The 19,036-nt window shown below is 30.4% G+C and overlaps 1 protein-coding gene across 1 annotated transcript; it reads left to right on the top strand.

Moving 5' to 3' along the window:
* The first annotated feature begins 17,433 nt into the window (after positions 1-17,433).
* Positions 17,434-18,177, top strand: LOC111028725. The gene is made up of 2 exons (XM_022307460.1): positions 17,434-17,568; positions 17,647-18,177. Exons 1-2 carry the CDS (start codon positions 17,434-17,436, stop codon positions 18,175-18,177), a joined length of 666 nt encoding a protein of 221 aa, XP_022163152.1.
* Positions 18,178-19,036: the final 859 nt, after the last annotated feature.

Consider the following 19,036-nt stretch of genomic DNA (forward strand, 5'->3'; position numbering starts at 1 on the left):
TATAATCAATCTTATATGAATTTATTTATAAATGATGAGTAGTTAGATTTTCTAGAACTTTTACCTAATGATTATGTTGTATACCATTTGTATTATTTAATAAATAAGGGGGTTGGTAACATTATGGTATAAGCAATAACATAAAACGAAAATTGATATATTTATAGTTGCAAAATAATTTTATTATTTTATATTTATACTATGGGAATTAAGTGTATTAAGTTACTGAAATATATGCTGTGCATCATGGTTTATCATCATTATAAACATGACTGCGTCACACAATACACCCAAATGTGTATTGTCAACAAATGGACAACATAAATTAAATTCAGCAATATGTGTTAATTTTAATGATAGAGAGAATCAAACTCAAAGGTAAGAACATCTGTTCTCCCCTTGGTTTTTACTAAATATTTAAACCAATAAAAAGCACCTTTAAATTTTAATATCTTAAATAATCATAACTCGCTTAAAAATAAAAAGCTTACAAGAGACTTTAGACAATAATCTTCTTTTTATATTTGATAATAGTTCAATTCACTCTAATATTGTAACTACCATTACACAATTCGTACTGTTGTACACAAATTTACTATGTTGTTTATTTGTTAGAAAAAGGCAAAACGTGGCACACCAGTTTCATTGTTTCTTCTGACTTACACATGATGTGTAATGGTAACAGGAAAAAAAAACAATGGAACAAAAGCTATACAGAAGCAAATGAAAAAAAAAAACAAGATACATTTTTGTATTTTTCAAAAACTTTTAATAACTCAAGATTTAATTAAATAGCAAACAAAAAAATATATTACTTTATCAACGAAATACGAAAAATATAGATGGTTAATTTGTAGCTTAATCCTTTCTCCTCTCCTCTCTAACATAAAATTAATTTTTTTAACTATTACTTAACATGTTATACACAGCAAACTATTTTAACAAAGCTAAATATGTTTATCTAAAGCTCTCTAGTTATGGCTTGGAGTGAAGGTAGTAAGTACCTACTTACATACAAATAAATTGAAAGCTTTGATATGTAATTGTGATTTACTTTTTGTATACTAAAGCCGGCCCCACTTGACCATGTACAGATATAATCCAACAAAATAATTAAATTATTATTTATTACTAATTATGTTTACAACTATTTATAAATGATATTTTATATTTAGAATTATTAGGTACCTATTATTTTTTTTTTCTCAAATTTATTTTAACAAAATAGAATATATAGGTCTGAGGTGTTAGGAAAAACTAATTATTCTGCATATACTAACAAGACCTACCTTTATGTCTTTTTTTTATAAGACATTTTTTCCTCGTCCTTTTATTTCATTAATTGCTTTATTTTCAATCACCTTTTTTTCTAAAATACACATGTGATATAATGAAAACCTCTCTTCAAGTTTCATCCATTGTGATTAATGATAATTTTTTTGAAATTAAGGTAAAACCTAGTAGGTGCATATAACAATGTATTATTAAGTATAAAAATATCTGTGTTTTATATGAAGCTTTTTTTTAAATTGTTATTTTCAAGAAAATTATTAATACTTCGAGAACTAAATAATTTAAGAATTAAAATATTATTAGAAGCTTCTGACAAAGCATAGATACTATAATAAAACTCTATAATTGTTAAAATGACAATATAATGCTCAATATTATATAATACTCCTCATTTCAATAATATCACATTGAATAAAAAAAGGGTGAGGTCTTACATTTTAAGTGTCTAAGATGTAGAAAAAATTCTTAACTGATGTACACCCTTAACTTATTTTCATACTAAATAAAGAATCATACAAACTGATATTTTTATGTATTCATTATTTTGTCAATCCAACAATCTAAAGAAAAAATTATGTAAAATAGATTTCAGATTGCTTTTAATTTAAATTGTACCAACCTATTCTAATATCAAAGTCATAACTCATAAGCCAGTACATTTAAGTGAAGCGATAAGAATTCTGAAAACAGATTTGAATTTGTCGTCCAGTCTACTTGAGATCGGTCAGTCTACATTTTTGATTTTAGATTCCGAGTGAAACAATGAATGTTTTTATAATTTTTTTTTATCGTTTCACTCAGAATCTAAAATCAAAAATGTAGACCGACCGATCTCAAATAGACTGGACGACAAATTCAAATCTGTTTTCAGAATTCTTATCGCTTCACTTTATCAATCGATACGTTTGCCAAAAAACACCCCTGAATTCTTATGTTGGGCGTGTGTTAGACAAAGACAGTCGTCACTGCCACCGATCCCCTTAAATGAAGATTTTATTAATGATAACATATTCAATGTTTTGCAAATAATAATTTGAACCTTTTTAATAGTGAACTATTAAATTCTATCTAACTAATTTAACAGTCTCAATTACCAACTTAAATAAATTGATATATATATTTTTTTTTAACCTCTGATAATTGCCAATTTTTATAGGTACAGATGAGTAACCAATAATAATATAATAGTTTTTAAATATTTATACAAAGGTATATGTTTATTTTAATTTTGAATTTATATTTTATAATTAACTAACTCTTAAAAAAATTGATTTTGAAAAGATTAAAGCAATTGTTAGTTTATGATTTGAGAGCATACAATATTTATCTGATCATTCAAATACAAATGAAAATAAGGAGCAGAGAAGAGATGCTAAAATTAAACAATGTATGTTTTTCTCAAGTAATAGTGGCTGTTATCGAACAGATACTAGGTCTTGGTTGGTTGATACTAATTAGCAGGCCTACCAAGTTATCGTGGTAAACTTGGTTTGACCTCATAAAGTTGGACCGGCTAAGTAGTAAATGGCTCAAAATATGTGAATACCCTGAACCTTGAATAATACATTTTAGGTCTTATTGAAAAATGAGTCGTTAACTTTTTCGGGTAGATTAAAGCCCTAACTTATGGGCCAATAAGGTATTTTTATTTTTTAAGCCTATTCAAAGCTGCTAATTAATACATTCTAATTGAATGAGAGATTACAAGTGGATTGCCACTCAAAAAAAAAAATAATAACTTATAAATAACAAGTAAAATATCTGGCTTATGGGTAACAACTAACAATGTCAAATATTCAAACATATTATGACTAATGAATATAATACAATTTTTTGAGAAAATTAGATCCAACACAAATTATAGATTCTTTGAGCTTGACCGTATAGGATAACTCGACAACCACCCTTTAGGCCTTATTGTGTTAGATGATCGTTACTAATGTATTCATGTTACTAACCAGTAGCCACCTAAGAACAAAGAAATGTGTTTCTGATTTATGGTTAAATACTTAAAATTACTTTAAATAAATCATACTTTTTGTAAGTCATGAAACTAATCAAATTATGTCTTAGAAATGATTTACTTAATAATTGATATAAGTTCATACTTCTATAGTTCTATGAGCACCATTAAGTAACAACATTAAAAGTCTTATAACTTGATGGATGACAAACCAATTAATCAAAATAAATAAATATGATTGTGTTATATTATATTACTATGAGAAAGGTAATTTCGTTTTTAAGGTGAAAAAAATCTTACTTGAAATGTCGTCGAAACTGCTGTCGCCTGTTTGCTACACTTAAGAGTCTTGAAATCTTGAACGACATTAAAGACAAATAAAAAATATTTAATACATTAATATTATCAGTAGAACGATCAAACGCTGTGATAACGTGTGCAGAAACATCATGGCGACAACAGCGACACACCAAAAGTGGTGCACGACTGAGCAGTGAGCGCTGAGATAGTGAGATCTGAGGCACTGTCGCACAGAACAACGGTTCTCTACCCAAAGTCGTGACGTCAAGTTCTTCTGTGGTGCTGTTGGATTTTTACGCGCATGAATGTTGGTCGTGTATGTACAGAGGTATTTTGTTGAGAGTGGGGATAACACTGGTACTCACTGCTCAGTTGATCGATAAGCGATGCGAGCGCTCCACAGTCATCACTACTCAGTAGGCGGAGATAATGTGAACTTCATTAAATAGTTGAAAAACAACCCACTATTCACTAAGCTCACGTGATTGTGATCACTGCTCACTGCTCAGTGCTCGTTTATGGTGCAACTGTCCTTATTATATTTTACGAACTTGCGACGACATGACGTCACGACGCATAGTCGGCCATCTTTAATTCTCGCTTAACTGATAATTTCAACCAACATGAAACGATGCATGGGCTGATATTTCATTTTATATGTACTATATTTAACATAGGTATTTTTTCGGATTCAAATGGTTTTTTTTGAGTTAACCCTAACGTTAAAGATTTTAGTTTTAAAAGTAGAACAACGATTTTAGCATAAGAATGGAACAGGCACTGCAGTCGTCTTACAAACCTACAAGCTACGACATGACAAATTTGTGTTCAGCAGTTCTAATTTTGTATTTTTAATAATAGAATCCCATACATATTAGATAATAGTATATTAATAGAATCTTTATTAATATAATTTTACCTAATAACCTAACCTATTTTCTAATTTTAATGTAAGATCATTAAGTATCTATATTTTCTTATTGGTTCTTACGAAATTATATTTTACATGTTATAAGTAGGTACCCATACCTAGTTATAACGAAGTTTCCCCTTTATAAAATTTTTCATAACTACCTTTAACATTTTAATTTCGTAATAACTCAATAAGGAAACAGAGAATGCTTATTCATTATATCATTGGGAAGATAGCGATAACATCCACTTGAAGGACCATGAAGCAAAAAATAGTATCAAGTGAGGCACTGGCGGGAAGTGAGCTATTTCGGTCCCGGGCGATGTGTGCGGCACGATCCGTAGGCAAAGGCCTCACTTCGCCCAAGGGCCAAGACTGAAGTCTGAAATTGCCTTCTCGTACGAGTCACATATAATATTATTTGTCACGATAGAAAAATGTTTACGCGTCGTGCAAAGAGTTTATAATATGAATAAAACATGCAACCAAAAGTTTATGTTTTATAAGGACCGTGGTATAGATTTCAGTGTCTAGTTGTACAGGGGATACGCCCATCACTTTTGGTGATTTCTACATTACCCCCCCCCCCTCCGCATTTTTTCGGGATTTCCATTTTACCACCAGCTTGACGAAAAAAATAGCTTAGATAAACCTAACACTTTAATCGTCATCGAAAGCTAAACTTTCGGATCAGGTGTGACAAAAAATTTATTTTCATAGATTAATATAATATCGAAAAAGTAAATGAAATGTTCGGTTTTTCAAAAAATAAATCCGATTTTGCTTATATTGTGTATAATATGAGTGACGTTATTGGTGTTTACAGGATTTTGCGTCGTACCTACCTACTATTATTTTATAACACAGATCCTTACGCTGAGAATTAAAAACATTTATTTTAATAAAACTACTTATTACATTTTGAGAAAATATGGGTACCTATCAATTTTACATTTATTTAAATAGATTAACGCATTATTACAATGGTTATTTTAGCTTTTGCGGTTTACAAATTAATAATAGTTCTAATAATTCTAATAATAGTAAACACAAAATTGCATTCTAATAACAAATACATGACCAAAATCTCTTATCGTTTTAATATAAATCAATATATCATAATGACTGACGAAGTTATTAACATAACTAAGCAATAAATGATTTGAAACACAAATTTTAAAAAAAAATGACCCAACATCAAACCCAGTAAACACTTGAAGATTCATCATTTATATCACTAACAATTTACGCACTGAATAAATCGAGAGGAAAAGGTCATATTTTCTAATTTATCTGTACTTTACTCTTACTAAAAATATTCTCATACCATAGCCAGTATAGGTATACTAACATTTTCCTTCCCATTTTAACAGGCTTAGGGGTTATGTAGGACTGTCTTATATGATCTATTTATAACAAAAGTATGGTTAAAAATGTTTTCTTACAATTTATTATTTAATTTACTTTGCCATCAAAAATAAAAATTATTAGAATTTCACAAATTATGGTACAATACTAAGAAAAATGTTAAAGTGTATGATCAAAGGTAGGTACTGTATATTTTTATTGTAATGTTATAATTTGTAAAACTCTAATAATTTAAATTTTTTTAGATTTTTTCATAATTATAGTACTCTTGTACTTAGTTAAATTAATTTTAGTCGAAAAATTGCGCTTGTGTGTATAAAATATAATAATATACCTAGGTACTCAAGTTTCATATAATCACAAGTTATATTTCAAAATCACAAAAAAATAACTAAAATCGTTAATTCTTGGCTTAAGTATGTAATTTCGTTCAAATTGTAACTTAAAATTTAAAAAAAAAGCTGTCTATATATATTTTTGGAATTTTTGGTAACAGAATTAAGATTATCACTGAGCAAAAATTTGGTATCGACATTATTTTTTAAGAAAACTTATAATAATTAAAATGTTCATATGCCTATAAATAGCTCAACAAAAGTGAAAATGTTTTGAAATTGTGTTGTTATACAGGGTGATCCAACAAGATTCCAAAAATCCAATATTGAAAAACTTCATTATTAAAGAAAAAAAGGGGTGTGAGCATACTTGTTGGATCACCCTGCACTATATAAAATGCTAATATAAACATTCAGTGAGAATTACATGTAACTGCCGTAATTTTTATAGAATTACACCAAAAACAAAATCAAAAAATTACCGTTTTCCGTTTCCCAGAGTTTAAAAAGTTATCCAGAAAGTCAAATATTCTTTTTATGAACGTTTGAAGTTTAATTTTTTTGGACATTGGATATTAACCCGTAAATTAACGAGTTCTCATTAAATGATTTTCTTATTTTGTTGTGATTAAAAAACAAATTGAAAATTGAAATTGTTTATAAATAATTCAAAAGTATTTACTTAAATTTAAAATTTTTTTTTAAATTATTAAAATTGTTTATTTACTCAGACAAATATTTTGAACATTTTATCAAGTACAGAAAATAATAGAATAAATATATAATTTGTAAATTTAAAGGATCTACTGTTATTTGTTTTTGAATTATAACAAAATAAGAAAATTGCTCTATGAGAAATTGTGTATTAAAAAAATTTGAACTTTAAATGCTCATAAAAATGCAATTTGACTTTCCGGTAGACACATTTTAGAGGAATTTTGTAATACATTTTCAAATCTTAGATTTAAAAAGAAAATTTTTTATAAATTTCTAACTCAAAATAATTTGCAAAATTTTTGTTATTTTTACGAAGTAAGAGAAAATTCTAATACCTACTTTCAGTGAAAATGTCATGCATCTACAGTAATTTTTTTATAGTTACAACAAAAACTAAAAAAAAATTTGTCGAAAACCAATTTTGCGTAAATATTTAAGTTTTTCCTTAATTTAATTTTTGTTTTTCTCAGTGCTTTTGAAAGCTACTGGGAATTTTAAATGTTGTACTCCTGAATGTACCAATTAGATTCACTTTCCCACCGGAAGAGATACTGAAGTTTAAAATTGAAGTATTATTTGACTACGCTAATCGACTATCGTGTACAAATACACACAAAAAAAAACACATAATTTTAAATTTTAATATCAATACAATTCATTGCTGCGCTCTGCAGAATCTAAAGTGTGTTAATTCTTTTTGACCTATATATTAATATATTATAGGGAAACGGAAACTTCGAATATAACTAGTTATTTAAAAAAAAATATTGTTGATAAAATTGATATACATAAATATATTTATAGGAGGTTAATATTGTGTAATAACTTATAAATAGCTTACAAGATGGCAGGTATTAACATAACAAGATTAGATTGTTTGCATGATAACAACATATAATATATCGTAATAATATATATATATATATTTATAACATAAATATGTTATTGTTGGATAATAATTAGGTAATGAGTGAAATATTAGGTATAAAGATAAGTTATACAACTTGACAAGTTTGGGAACTTAGTCACTAATTAGTCACCAATCACGGAATTTAAGTAAGATATTAATTGTTATGTACTGATATCATAGTTGAGAGTTGAGACGATATATGTAGAGTAGAAGTTTCAGAAGTGACGGCTTTAGCATAAGATTCATGTCGAGATTGAGGATAAACTTCATTGACCTCGTTTGACGGAACCTTTAGAGATGTTTTTGGAATTTGATTTCTGTTGGAATTTTGGAAAGGGGTGGTGGTTTCTTGTTAAGAGACAATTTGAACTGTTTGTACCATTGACATCCTTTAAAATTGGAGAGTGTGCTCTGGTGCCTCTGGAACATAGAGCGCACTTAGCTGGTAGTTCACGTTCAGTCTGATATGTGGTGATCCTGGCTACATTTGACGCAGAAACCATGCATCAAGATGTGCCCGTATGACTGGCATCGCTTGCATTGTGGATGAAGTCAAGATTTTCTTGGTTTAGGTCTTTCAACCATGACTTTCTATATTTACTTAACTTAACAAGTTAAACAAAATAGTTAACTTGCCGTGTTGAGAATAACAAAAATTGTATAAAAAGGAAAGGTAAGCTCCCTTGGTTACGAACAGGGTTGCACCCTCTGCTTCAAATGTCTGGATACGCCTATGGTATATATATTTTAACGGAAAATAAGATAATTTAGGAATTGTCGTGATTTTCTAATTATTGACAATGACTGGATTGAATAGGCTAAGTTGAAAATTTCGTTAAAAAATTAAGAGTTGTTTGAAATCATTCCTTCAACGCACGATTAAAGATAAGACCTTATTTTTAATCGTAATTCTACACATACTGCAATCGGTCACGAAGGTCTTGACTCGGTAGTTCCATTTCTGATGTAGACCGATAATGAGCTCCATAAACCTTGATGGTTCTCCATAAATATCTGCAAATGCTGCTATAACACAGAAACAATAGACCTATTATTTACATCGATAAACATTAGATACATCGATGTGTTTGTCGTGCATCTACTAAATTATAAGTAATTTTAAGTTTCGTAGAAAATTACAATGGTAATTTTAAAACCACCCAATCATTAATACACACCAAATTACGCTTAAATCTTATATTTTTTACATTTTATTAGTGTGTTTTCAGTTGAATTGAAAAATATTGAAGTACACTTTAAATAAATATTAATATATTGTGTCCTGAAAAATTGTTTGCTGATTTAAAAAGCATAACAATTTATGCTTAAATTTTATTAAAACTAAAAATACTAACTATATTATACAGGGTGTTTCAATAAGTATACTCACCCCCCATTTTTTCCTTTAATACCTAATGAATTTATTCAAATTATGATTTTTTGAAATTTTTAATTATGCCCAAAGATCATATTTTACAATTCTTGAATTGTTTTATACTAGGTACTTAAAGAGTATCCTGTTGTGATACGAACTTCTATTTTTCAACTGAGAACCCTCCACTTTTACTGTAAATTAATTTCTAAATGTTTTTGAAAATGTTGATGTACCACATTCAAAACTCGAATTAAAACTGGTTCTACATAAATTTAAACTATACGTAAAATTAGATCTAGTATTTATTATAATTGGGCCATTTTTACAAACTATAAATATTGATAAATTAATACGGCTACAATTTTCAAATCACCATAACCCCCATATCTTATAAACTCATTACTATGGACCTTCTATCCTTAGAACTCAAAGTTAAATAACTCAAAAACTACTCGCAGATTTTGATAAGCTAAACATTTCAGAAAAATTATCTTCTATATAATTTATAGTTGAATAATAGTGTCCTCATTTGAGAAACATAAGTTTATATCTCCACAAGATACTCCTTAAGTAGTACAAAAATCTCAAGAATTTGAAAATACGGATTTGAGGTATATTTAAAAATTAAATAAACCAGATTTTGAATAATTGCATTATTGAAGAAAAAAGGGGCGAGCATGTTCGGCGAATCACTCTGTATAGGTACGATTTTTTTTACAAATAATTGACAAAATTCATCAAAATTGTATGAGAATTTGATTTCTCCACAATAGAAAGCCAATTGTTTTAAATTAACATCAAGACGGTGTCCTCTCAAATACTACCATCTTTGGTCTAAAAAGTACACAAACTTTGCAAAATGCTCCTTTACTTATATGACTTTAATATGCTTACCAATTGTACTTCTCTAGCTATTAAGTACCAAAACTTCTACTTCCAGGCCCGGCTCAAGCGTTTAAACACACCCAAGAAAACTTCAGTTTCACCACCCCTTACATGTAAATACGTCAAATAAACCCTACAGGTGCGGAACTATGTCACCTACCCCTTAAGCCGGGCCTGTTTACTAGTACCATTTTTATCTTTTATTATTGAAAAACATTATTTTTATTTTTATGTCTCTTTTTGTAAAATGTTTATAAAGTTTACTTATCTTTTTTCGTATTTTACATTTATATATTACATTCCTCTTCTGTACCGTTAATCCTATATCGCACTCTTCACTCTTCAGTATCAACAATTTTCGACTAATTATTAGTGTAACAGCTAGTTCTTATTTTGAAGCAGTTTGAGAAGGAACACTATTGTAAAAAAAAGTACTGCAGACTGTTGAAATTAATTTTTTTTAAAGAAAGAAGTAAATACTTTACGTTGACTTTTTGTGTGACATTATACAGTGACGACAAAATGATACACAATGACAAACGAGTTGAAACGTCAAGAGTAAGCTAAGCCAAATTATACAAAATGTTTTGACTTTATCTATTATAATTGTACATAAGATCTATACACAAACATATTATATTTTACACTAACCATGGTAATTTCATAGTAATTTCATAGTAGTCTAATTGATGATAATATGTTAGGTACCTACTACCTACACGTTAAGTTTAGGCTATATAGATATTAATGTACTATATATGGATTATGGATTATTCTTAGTGATACCAGATGAGTGTAGAGTACCTAGTTTGAAACTCGTTCGAAAATATACCAACAGCCAAGTGCTATGTTGGCATATTGCCCATTTCAATTTCCGATCGAATTAGTATTTGGTCCACAAACCGAGGTACACCAATGCCGATTTCCTTTGAATTGAGGTACATTAAAAATGTAAGACTGAGTTACCGAGTGATACATTGTAGATAATATAGCTTTTTATTTTATTTTTGTTAATTTATTTCCTGGTGAAGTGGACTTAAAGTTTAATCAGCTAATAATTAGTATTTATTATATAAAAATTAAGAGCATAAAAATAAACAAATAAAATAAGTTTTATTATTTGGTACAATTTCATTTAAATTTGTATAAATTCAGATATCTAATATTATTACCATAAAAAATAGATCTGAAATAAAGAAATTGTTTTGGATTTATATAGATCAAAGGAACACATAAAAATCTAAAAATGTATATAAACATAATTTTTACGTAAATAGATAAGTACCCATATCAGTGGCATCTAGCTAATATTTTGTGGGGAGTCAATTAAATTCAAAAAGTACCTAGGTACCAAAACATAGCACCCCAAACTCACATGTTCATCACCCAATGTATAAAACAAAGATACTACATGTATTATACAAGTCATTAATTAACACAATTGTTTATTTTTTGTGTAGGTACACGGTACACGATACGTTATCGAAATAATTCTTCAATTTTTGACTTCAGTTTCTTTTCTGGTGGGAGTTTGCATTCAGGAGTTCAACATTGAAAATTCCAGGACTGTTTTAAAGTGTTGGGAAAAACTAAAAAAATAAATACTATACAGGGAAAAACGGAGATTTTTATACAAAACCAGTTTGATGAATTGAAAGTTTAAATTTTGTAAAGTGATAATTTTCGTATCATTTGTATTCCCTTCGATTTTATTTAAAGTCGTAAATACCCTCTCTTTATATAAAACGCAATAGTCGATAGTAGATATAACATTTAGGTTTTATCTGTATGAAATATGACTATTCGATTATTACGACTTAATTTTCGATTTTCCGTTGTTGGCGTTACCAGAAAAACTGCGTGAATACAATTTTATTTCATTTTATTTTATTTTACTTATCTAACAAGACACAATCCAGGGTGGTTTAGATTCACAATTGGACCCGATAGGTCCAACCCGGAGAGTTGCTCAAACAGAGATTTTAAGATTTACGAAGAAAATATTTGTTTGTATACGGTTGCTATTGGTTATAGGAGAAATATTAATATATTTAGTAGAAATGGTTTTTTTTTGTTTATTGGTTGCTTGCAGTGGTTCATCGGGCAGATCAGGTATAAGTATGCATACAATTGAATTTTCGCATATTGCCTGCCAAAGTGGCTGAGTTGCACTTATAGCCGCTCATCGGCGTGTCCGCAATCAAAACAAATATAAAACATATTATTTCAATAATGCACAGCAGGTAGGCATAATATACTGCTCGCATTATCACCATCAAGTCTCATCATTTAGAGTTGGCATTTTTAACGGGCATTCATTGTACTTACTTAATTTATTATTTTAGTCATGCTAAATAATTTTTTTTAAATTTTTTAAATAATATACACAATAATTATTCTAGTATTATTGGTGTATTGTTTTGATCAGCCTTTGGTGTTAGTAGCAATATCGTATTGTTGGTTGCTACAAAAAAAACGTAATATGAAAAAAAATTATGGAGATCCATTCTTATATTTATAAAATATGATACTTAAATATGCAGAATAATATTAATACCACACTAAATTATTGACCTTTTCCAAGTTCCGACCGCAGATAATAGATTGGTTTGAAAAAACAGGAGAATATATTCACCGCTCAAAAGTAACAAATAACTACAATATCGAAGAATTTTTTCAACTACAAAACATGTACACATGCAAGAAAAAAACTCACGTCCTTGTTAAATAAATATATTCATCCCGTTCCACCCTGCAGCTTCTAAAATACTACGGGACGTATTAGTTATTAGTTATTATTTTATTATTATTCGACAACTATAAAACTGTAGTACAAATACAAATGGAAGTACCCATCTTCGTCAAAATATAGCGTAGGCGCCTAATACGCGTCTTAGGGTGTAAAAACAACTATAATATGTTTGGAAAAATAAGCGTGCCCGAAACCCAAACGCCGGCCGTTAAGAACGACTACTCGCTGGCTAGTTATAAACGACGTCGGACGTGGGATATTTTAATTTTTCGTCGACTGTTTAAGGCGAGATTGTTATTTTTATTCACTTGCAAATTTTGTCTCCGACACCACTGATCACAAAACTAGAAATTTACTGCCAAAAAACACCAAACTAAACGTCATGAACGCAGAAGTCGAAACGATCATCGACGAAATCCACGCCTATATAATGACCATCTATGACATATTGACGGAGGACGAAGGCACCGGGGACAACACCAACCTCGGAGAACAACAACCAGGATCAGATACGACCAGCCAATCAGGAGAAACCGGCCCTACCATACAAACGGAGAACGTCATATTACGCGATTCGATCGACGCACTTGAGGTAGACGACACGACCGACGACGTCATGCAGCCCGAAGTGGAGTCCATAGACGCGGTAGTGTCGTCTGTTCTAGATGGGATCGTCGAGACGTTGTGCGAAGATGTGAGTTCGGAATTCGCCTGCGGTGACGAAGTTTCGCATCTCCCCGAAGCGCCCGGATCGTCCGGGCGAGATATGACGCTGAACGTCGGACCGGAAGGGCAGGATGCAGATAAAATAGTCGACGAGTTAACAGTGTTAGTGGAAGACGTGCCGGCCGAGGCCGATACAAAAGTGGAGGAGTCGGGTGAACCGGAGCATCCGCCATCAGAAGAGAAACGTTGCAAACTTCCCGGCGGTCGATCACGGAGGATCGTCGTCGCCGCCTGGAAGGTAGTGAGACGGATGACACGTCTCCTGATGTGCTGTTGCTTCCGAGGGGAGTAACCCGGAGTTCACGGCTCCCTCCTCCTCGGCCGAGGAGCGCCACGCAAGACGGCGGTACATGCAGGGGATTGACGCGGGAAAGTGCACTCGGTGAAAGGCGGTATGTCGCCCGAGTACGTCCCACGGCCACACGTGGCGCGACGAGTTAGCGGTTGTTGGCGTCGCTTGTTGGCGAGACCATCTGGCGACTCGGCGCGGGCCCGGCTGCTTCGGCCGCCCTTGCAGTGACGCACGACGATACGGCGCGGGCCCGGCTGCTTCGGCCGCCCTTGCAGTGACGCACGACGATACGGCGCGGCTGCTAGTTGTACCGGCGTGGGCAACGATTCCGCCCCGATGGTACTTCGACGATGGCAGAGCGTGCACGAGGGTGAGTTTTGGCAGCGGCGGTGGAGACTTTATGGCACAACGCTGAGTGATAGAGCTATACTAGGAATTGGAAGTCGCAGCATCGCCGGACCCCCGGGAATTCGATTATATGAGTTTCAGGGTACGGCGGTGCAAGACTTCCAGCGTCGATTCCGCAGCAATCACAGCTGTATTCGCTCGCCCAGTGCTTTTGTCTCTGCCGTCGACGTCACGACAGTCGTCCTCAGCACTTGCCAATCGTCGAGCGCATAACATCGCGCCACTAGCCGCCCCGCCACCAATCGTCCAGTCGCTTGAGCGGCTGTTGTGGTCGGGCCCAAAGCAGTCGTCTAGGTGATCGTCTCTGCGAACAAACGCGTCGGCGACTGCGCTCGTCCGCCCGCGGGACCGGTCGTGTGGACGTATGGAGGTGACCAGTGGCCATTGAGTACAAACCCATCACCTCGCCATCCCGTGTCAATCCCCTCCCTATAAAGCTTTTGGTGTCTTGCCTGGTGTTTTTTTTTTGTAGTTTATAGGTTAACTATTACCTGCCGACTTTAGGCATTTGGCCTTTTTTTTTTTTGAGGTAATAGATTAAAATTTTTTTTCGTTTTTTTTCTAAATAAATTTAAAATGGCCATTTTTTTTTGTTCAAAACTGCAGTTTTTTTTCAAAAATGACCACATTGTGTCGAAAATTATTACACTAAATTATAAAAAAAAATTTTTTTTCAAAATTTACACTTTGAGTCATGTTACATATTTTCGGCTATAAAATAAAAATACTGTTACTAAACACGATATTGTTTTTTTTTCGTACTAAGAGGGAAGCATTTGTATTTGCATTTATTTTAACAAAATAATGGGCTTCGATGAATATCTTATATGATTGTCAGCTCGTGTGAAGATGTGTGATGAAAATTATAATTTATATACTTGCAAGTGCCCACGGATTACGGATAATATTTTTAAATTACATCAAAATAACTAAAATTATTTTTCATTCAAATACATCAAATTTCGTTCAAATACCTATGAACTTGAAATATCTATCAAAATAAAAACTGGGTTCGTGAATTTTTTGGTTATACCATGAATTACTTATGAAAAACATAGTTTTTCAAATTGAACATTGCATAAATTTTGAACCACAAAATAATTTGCAAATTTTCGTGATTTTCATAAATATTGTCAAAATTTTAGTTTTTTATATGCTTCAAAGAAAAAAAGACTTTGTAGCGTAAAATCTATAATATTTTTAAACTTACATTAGGTATAACAATTAATAGAAAACTTTACATTAAATCTTCAAGTTTCTTATATTGACAGAAGTTTAAAAAAACATAATATAGGTAATAACTGAAAAAGAGTTAAAATTGTATGGTGCATGTTTAGTAATAATTTATTACACTTGAAGAAAACCAAGAAAATAGACCAAACATTAAAAATTTTAAATTATAACACAATATCCAAATATGCAAATACAACTAGGTAAACAAAATACTTTTAATAAAAATAATGAATGTTTTTTAATATTAACTGATTAATAAATTATGAATATTTTTTTTTCGCTGGTAATCACCATATGGAAGCCAAACTATTTTCACATAACTTAGCCTCCCAAATAAATTATAAATCTACTACCACCCCACCTCAACTCACTAAATTATTTTTAACAGCACTGGTGCCAATGGACTATGTTTACTATGCTAGGGCCTATACTATTGTAAGATTAACAACTTACTTAAGTAAATGTTAAACCCCTCAATAAAAACATGTCATTAATATCTAATAAATAAATTAGAAAAAAATTTAAATTTGAACAATTATTACTAGATAAAATTATTTTTAAATGATTTATTTATACGAATCGAATTTATTATTTATATTTCATCTGATGTTATATTACTATAATACTATGGTCTATGGAGTGTAACTATTTTGAATTATAAATTAAATTTATGTTTTAATTATTAGATTATCTGTGGAATACAAATTTAAAAAAACACATTTTAAAATTACCACTGAGTAATGATACAAACAATTAAAAGGTGATGGAATATCATATATAAGTAAAATATGTAAATACTCTTTGATTAAAAAAATTAATTTGTAGAATAATAATCAAGCTTTAAGATGTTTTTAAATATTATATAGAAGCTTAAAACAGTATTCTGGAAATTGTCATTAAAATTTAATTAAAATTTAATTTCCGTCAAGTAAAACACTGTTTTATAAATTATTGATTAATTTAATTAACCAAGTATCACTAATTATTAAGTTTAAAGTAAATATACATAGAAATCATATGATTACATTCCTTTTGTTTAGAGAATTTTGTAATTATATGTGCCGCAGTCCACAGCAGTAGAATAACGTCGCTGTCGACCGCCGTAATTGTGGGACCAATATTTCGGACGGCAACACGTTACATACTATATGACACTCAACAACATAACAAAATAAAAAAATAAAATTCTCCCAAAAAATTATCTCAGATGACCATTTTATTTAAATAGATAAGATAAAAAGATAATTAGAATTATTTTTATCTAGGTAATGCACAACACTGTTACAGAGTACCTAATTACTTATGAAAATATGTGATACTTCATTTTGTAATTATATAATTGTATAATATTATTCAAGGTGACGTTCAGTTGAACTTGGAGCTGTGGTCACAGAGTTCTTATTTATTTTGTTCACTTGCCTTCGGATTTTACCAACCAATTCTGACTGAACCTTGTGTGGTTTTGCTATTAAAAATGGTAACACATTTATTTAAACTGTAATTTGAATATTGTATAATATTCATTATTGAGTAAAGAAGTTATGTAAGTACTTCATTCGTCATCGTATTGTCTAGCTCTGACTGGTGACCTTTTATTGTGCTGCGAATGCTTGCATGGCATGACTGCACGAGCTACAAATATTCGTGGTTTGTGGATGGGTTCACAAAATCCCTAGTGCTCCTTTTCAAAAGAATGCCTTCATTGCCTTATATGCGTTAAATTATTTCAGTTCTTATCTGGATTTCACCAGAGCTAGTCGTCTTTAGTTTTGTAACGTTAGTGCTCCGTTATCTCTGTTTAGTTATCTTATAATTCGGTTTTTACGTTTCACTTACAATGCATTTTACGTGTGCTAAATGTCTCGAGACATCAACTCATAAGGATGATTTACTCGAGTGTTCTACTTGCAAAAAAGTTCTTCACTTTTATTGTACTGGCTATTCTGAGCAAAATTATAAAAAAATGTCTCACAATACTAAAGCAAGATTTACCTGTTCTGAATGCCAGACTACTAAATCGCCAAAAACACAAACATCTGGTGTTGAATTAAGTTTAATAAGTTCAATGGAAAAAAATATTGAGGAGTTAACTAAATCCGTATCTTTTATGAGTTCAAAATTCGATGATTTTAGTAATAAAATTGATTATTTAGTTAGTGAATTAAAAAATATTAAGATTGTCAATGAGAAAATTATCACGGAAAATAAACGATTATCTGATGAAGTTGCGGTTTTGAAATATAAAGTAGATGAAATTGAACAGCATAATTTAGGAATTACTGTGGAAATATCAGGTATTCCTAAAACAACCAATGAAAATTGTGTTTTGATTGTTGAAGAAATTGGGAAAAAAACAAACACGGAGTTGAAGGTACTTGAAGCTAATAGAATTAACTTTTTTAACTCTAAGCAAAATATTATACTGGCAAAATTAGATACTCTTGATATGAGAAAAAATTTAATCCGAAATGTAAAATCTATGAAATTAACAACTGATAAAATTTATAATAAATGGCCGGTAGAAAAGGTTTTCGTTAATGAACGTCTTACCAAATCAAAGCGAGCTCTTTTTGCTCAAACAAGATCTGCTGCGAAAGATAAACAATATAAATTCGTCTGGTTATCAAATGCGGATATTCTCGTGAGAAAAGATGAAAAATCCAAAATAACTAAAATTAAATCATCTCAAGACATTCAAAACTTATAATTAGTATGTATGTAAATGTATTTTTAACTAGTATTTAAATTATGAATAATATGTTTAATTTTGATGATTATCTAAATGTTAATAATGTAAATTGCTCCTATATTGATTCTATAGCTGACATTTTAATTCCTAATAATAATCTATCTATTTTTCAATTAAATATCAGTAGTATAAATGCTCATATAAATGATCTTACAGCATTGCTTAGTACAGTAAAATATTTTTTTAGTATTATTGTTTTATGTGAAACATGGCTCATTAATGATTTTGATTTTAATTTAAATGGTTATAAAACCATCAACTCTGTAGGAACTTTGAATAAAAGTGATGGTGTTACTATCTTTATTAAAGATTCTCTAAATATAGTACAAATCGATAAACAAGTTTTATTAAATTGTAATTCTATGCAGCTTATAATTAAAGTCGATGACTTAATATTTTCATTAATTTGTATATATAGATCTCCAAATGACGATCTTGATAATTTTATTATTGCTTTAGACTTATTTTTATCTCAAATAAATAATTCATTTTTAAGTATTTTTTGTGGTGATATTAATATAAATATCTTAAAAAATTCAAATAAAAGCAATAATTATTTAAATATTATGGCTAGAAATGGATACCTACCTTGTATTAATAATTTTACGAGAGTTACAAATTTTTCGGGATCTTGCATTGATCATATTTTTATCAAAAACATTAAAATTAATAAAGTTAATTCATATATACTAAGATGTGATATTACTGATCATTATGCGACTATCTTAATGTTATCGGATTTATACACAAATGAAAATATTCCCTCATATACCTTAAAATCTGATATGATAAATACTAGTCATTTAGACTTATTAAT

The sequence above is a fragment of the Myzus persicae genome, unplaced genomic scaffold (genome assembly GCF_001856785.1).
Source record: "Myzus persicae strain clone G006 unplaced genomic scaffold, MPER_G0061.0, whole genome shotgun sequence".
Classification (NCBI taxonomy): domain Eukaryota; kingdom Metazoa; phylum Arthropoda; class Insecta; order Hemiptera; family Aphididae; genus Myzus; species Myzus persicae.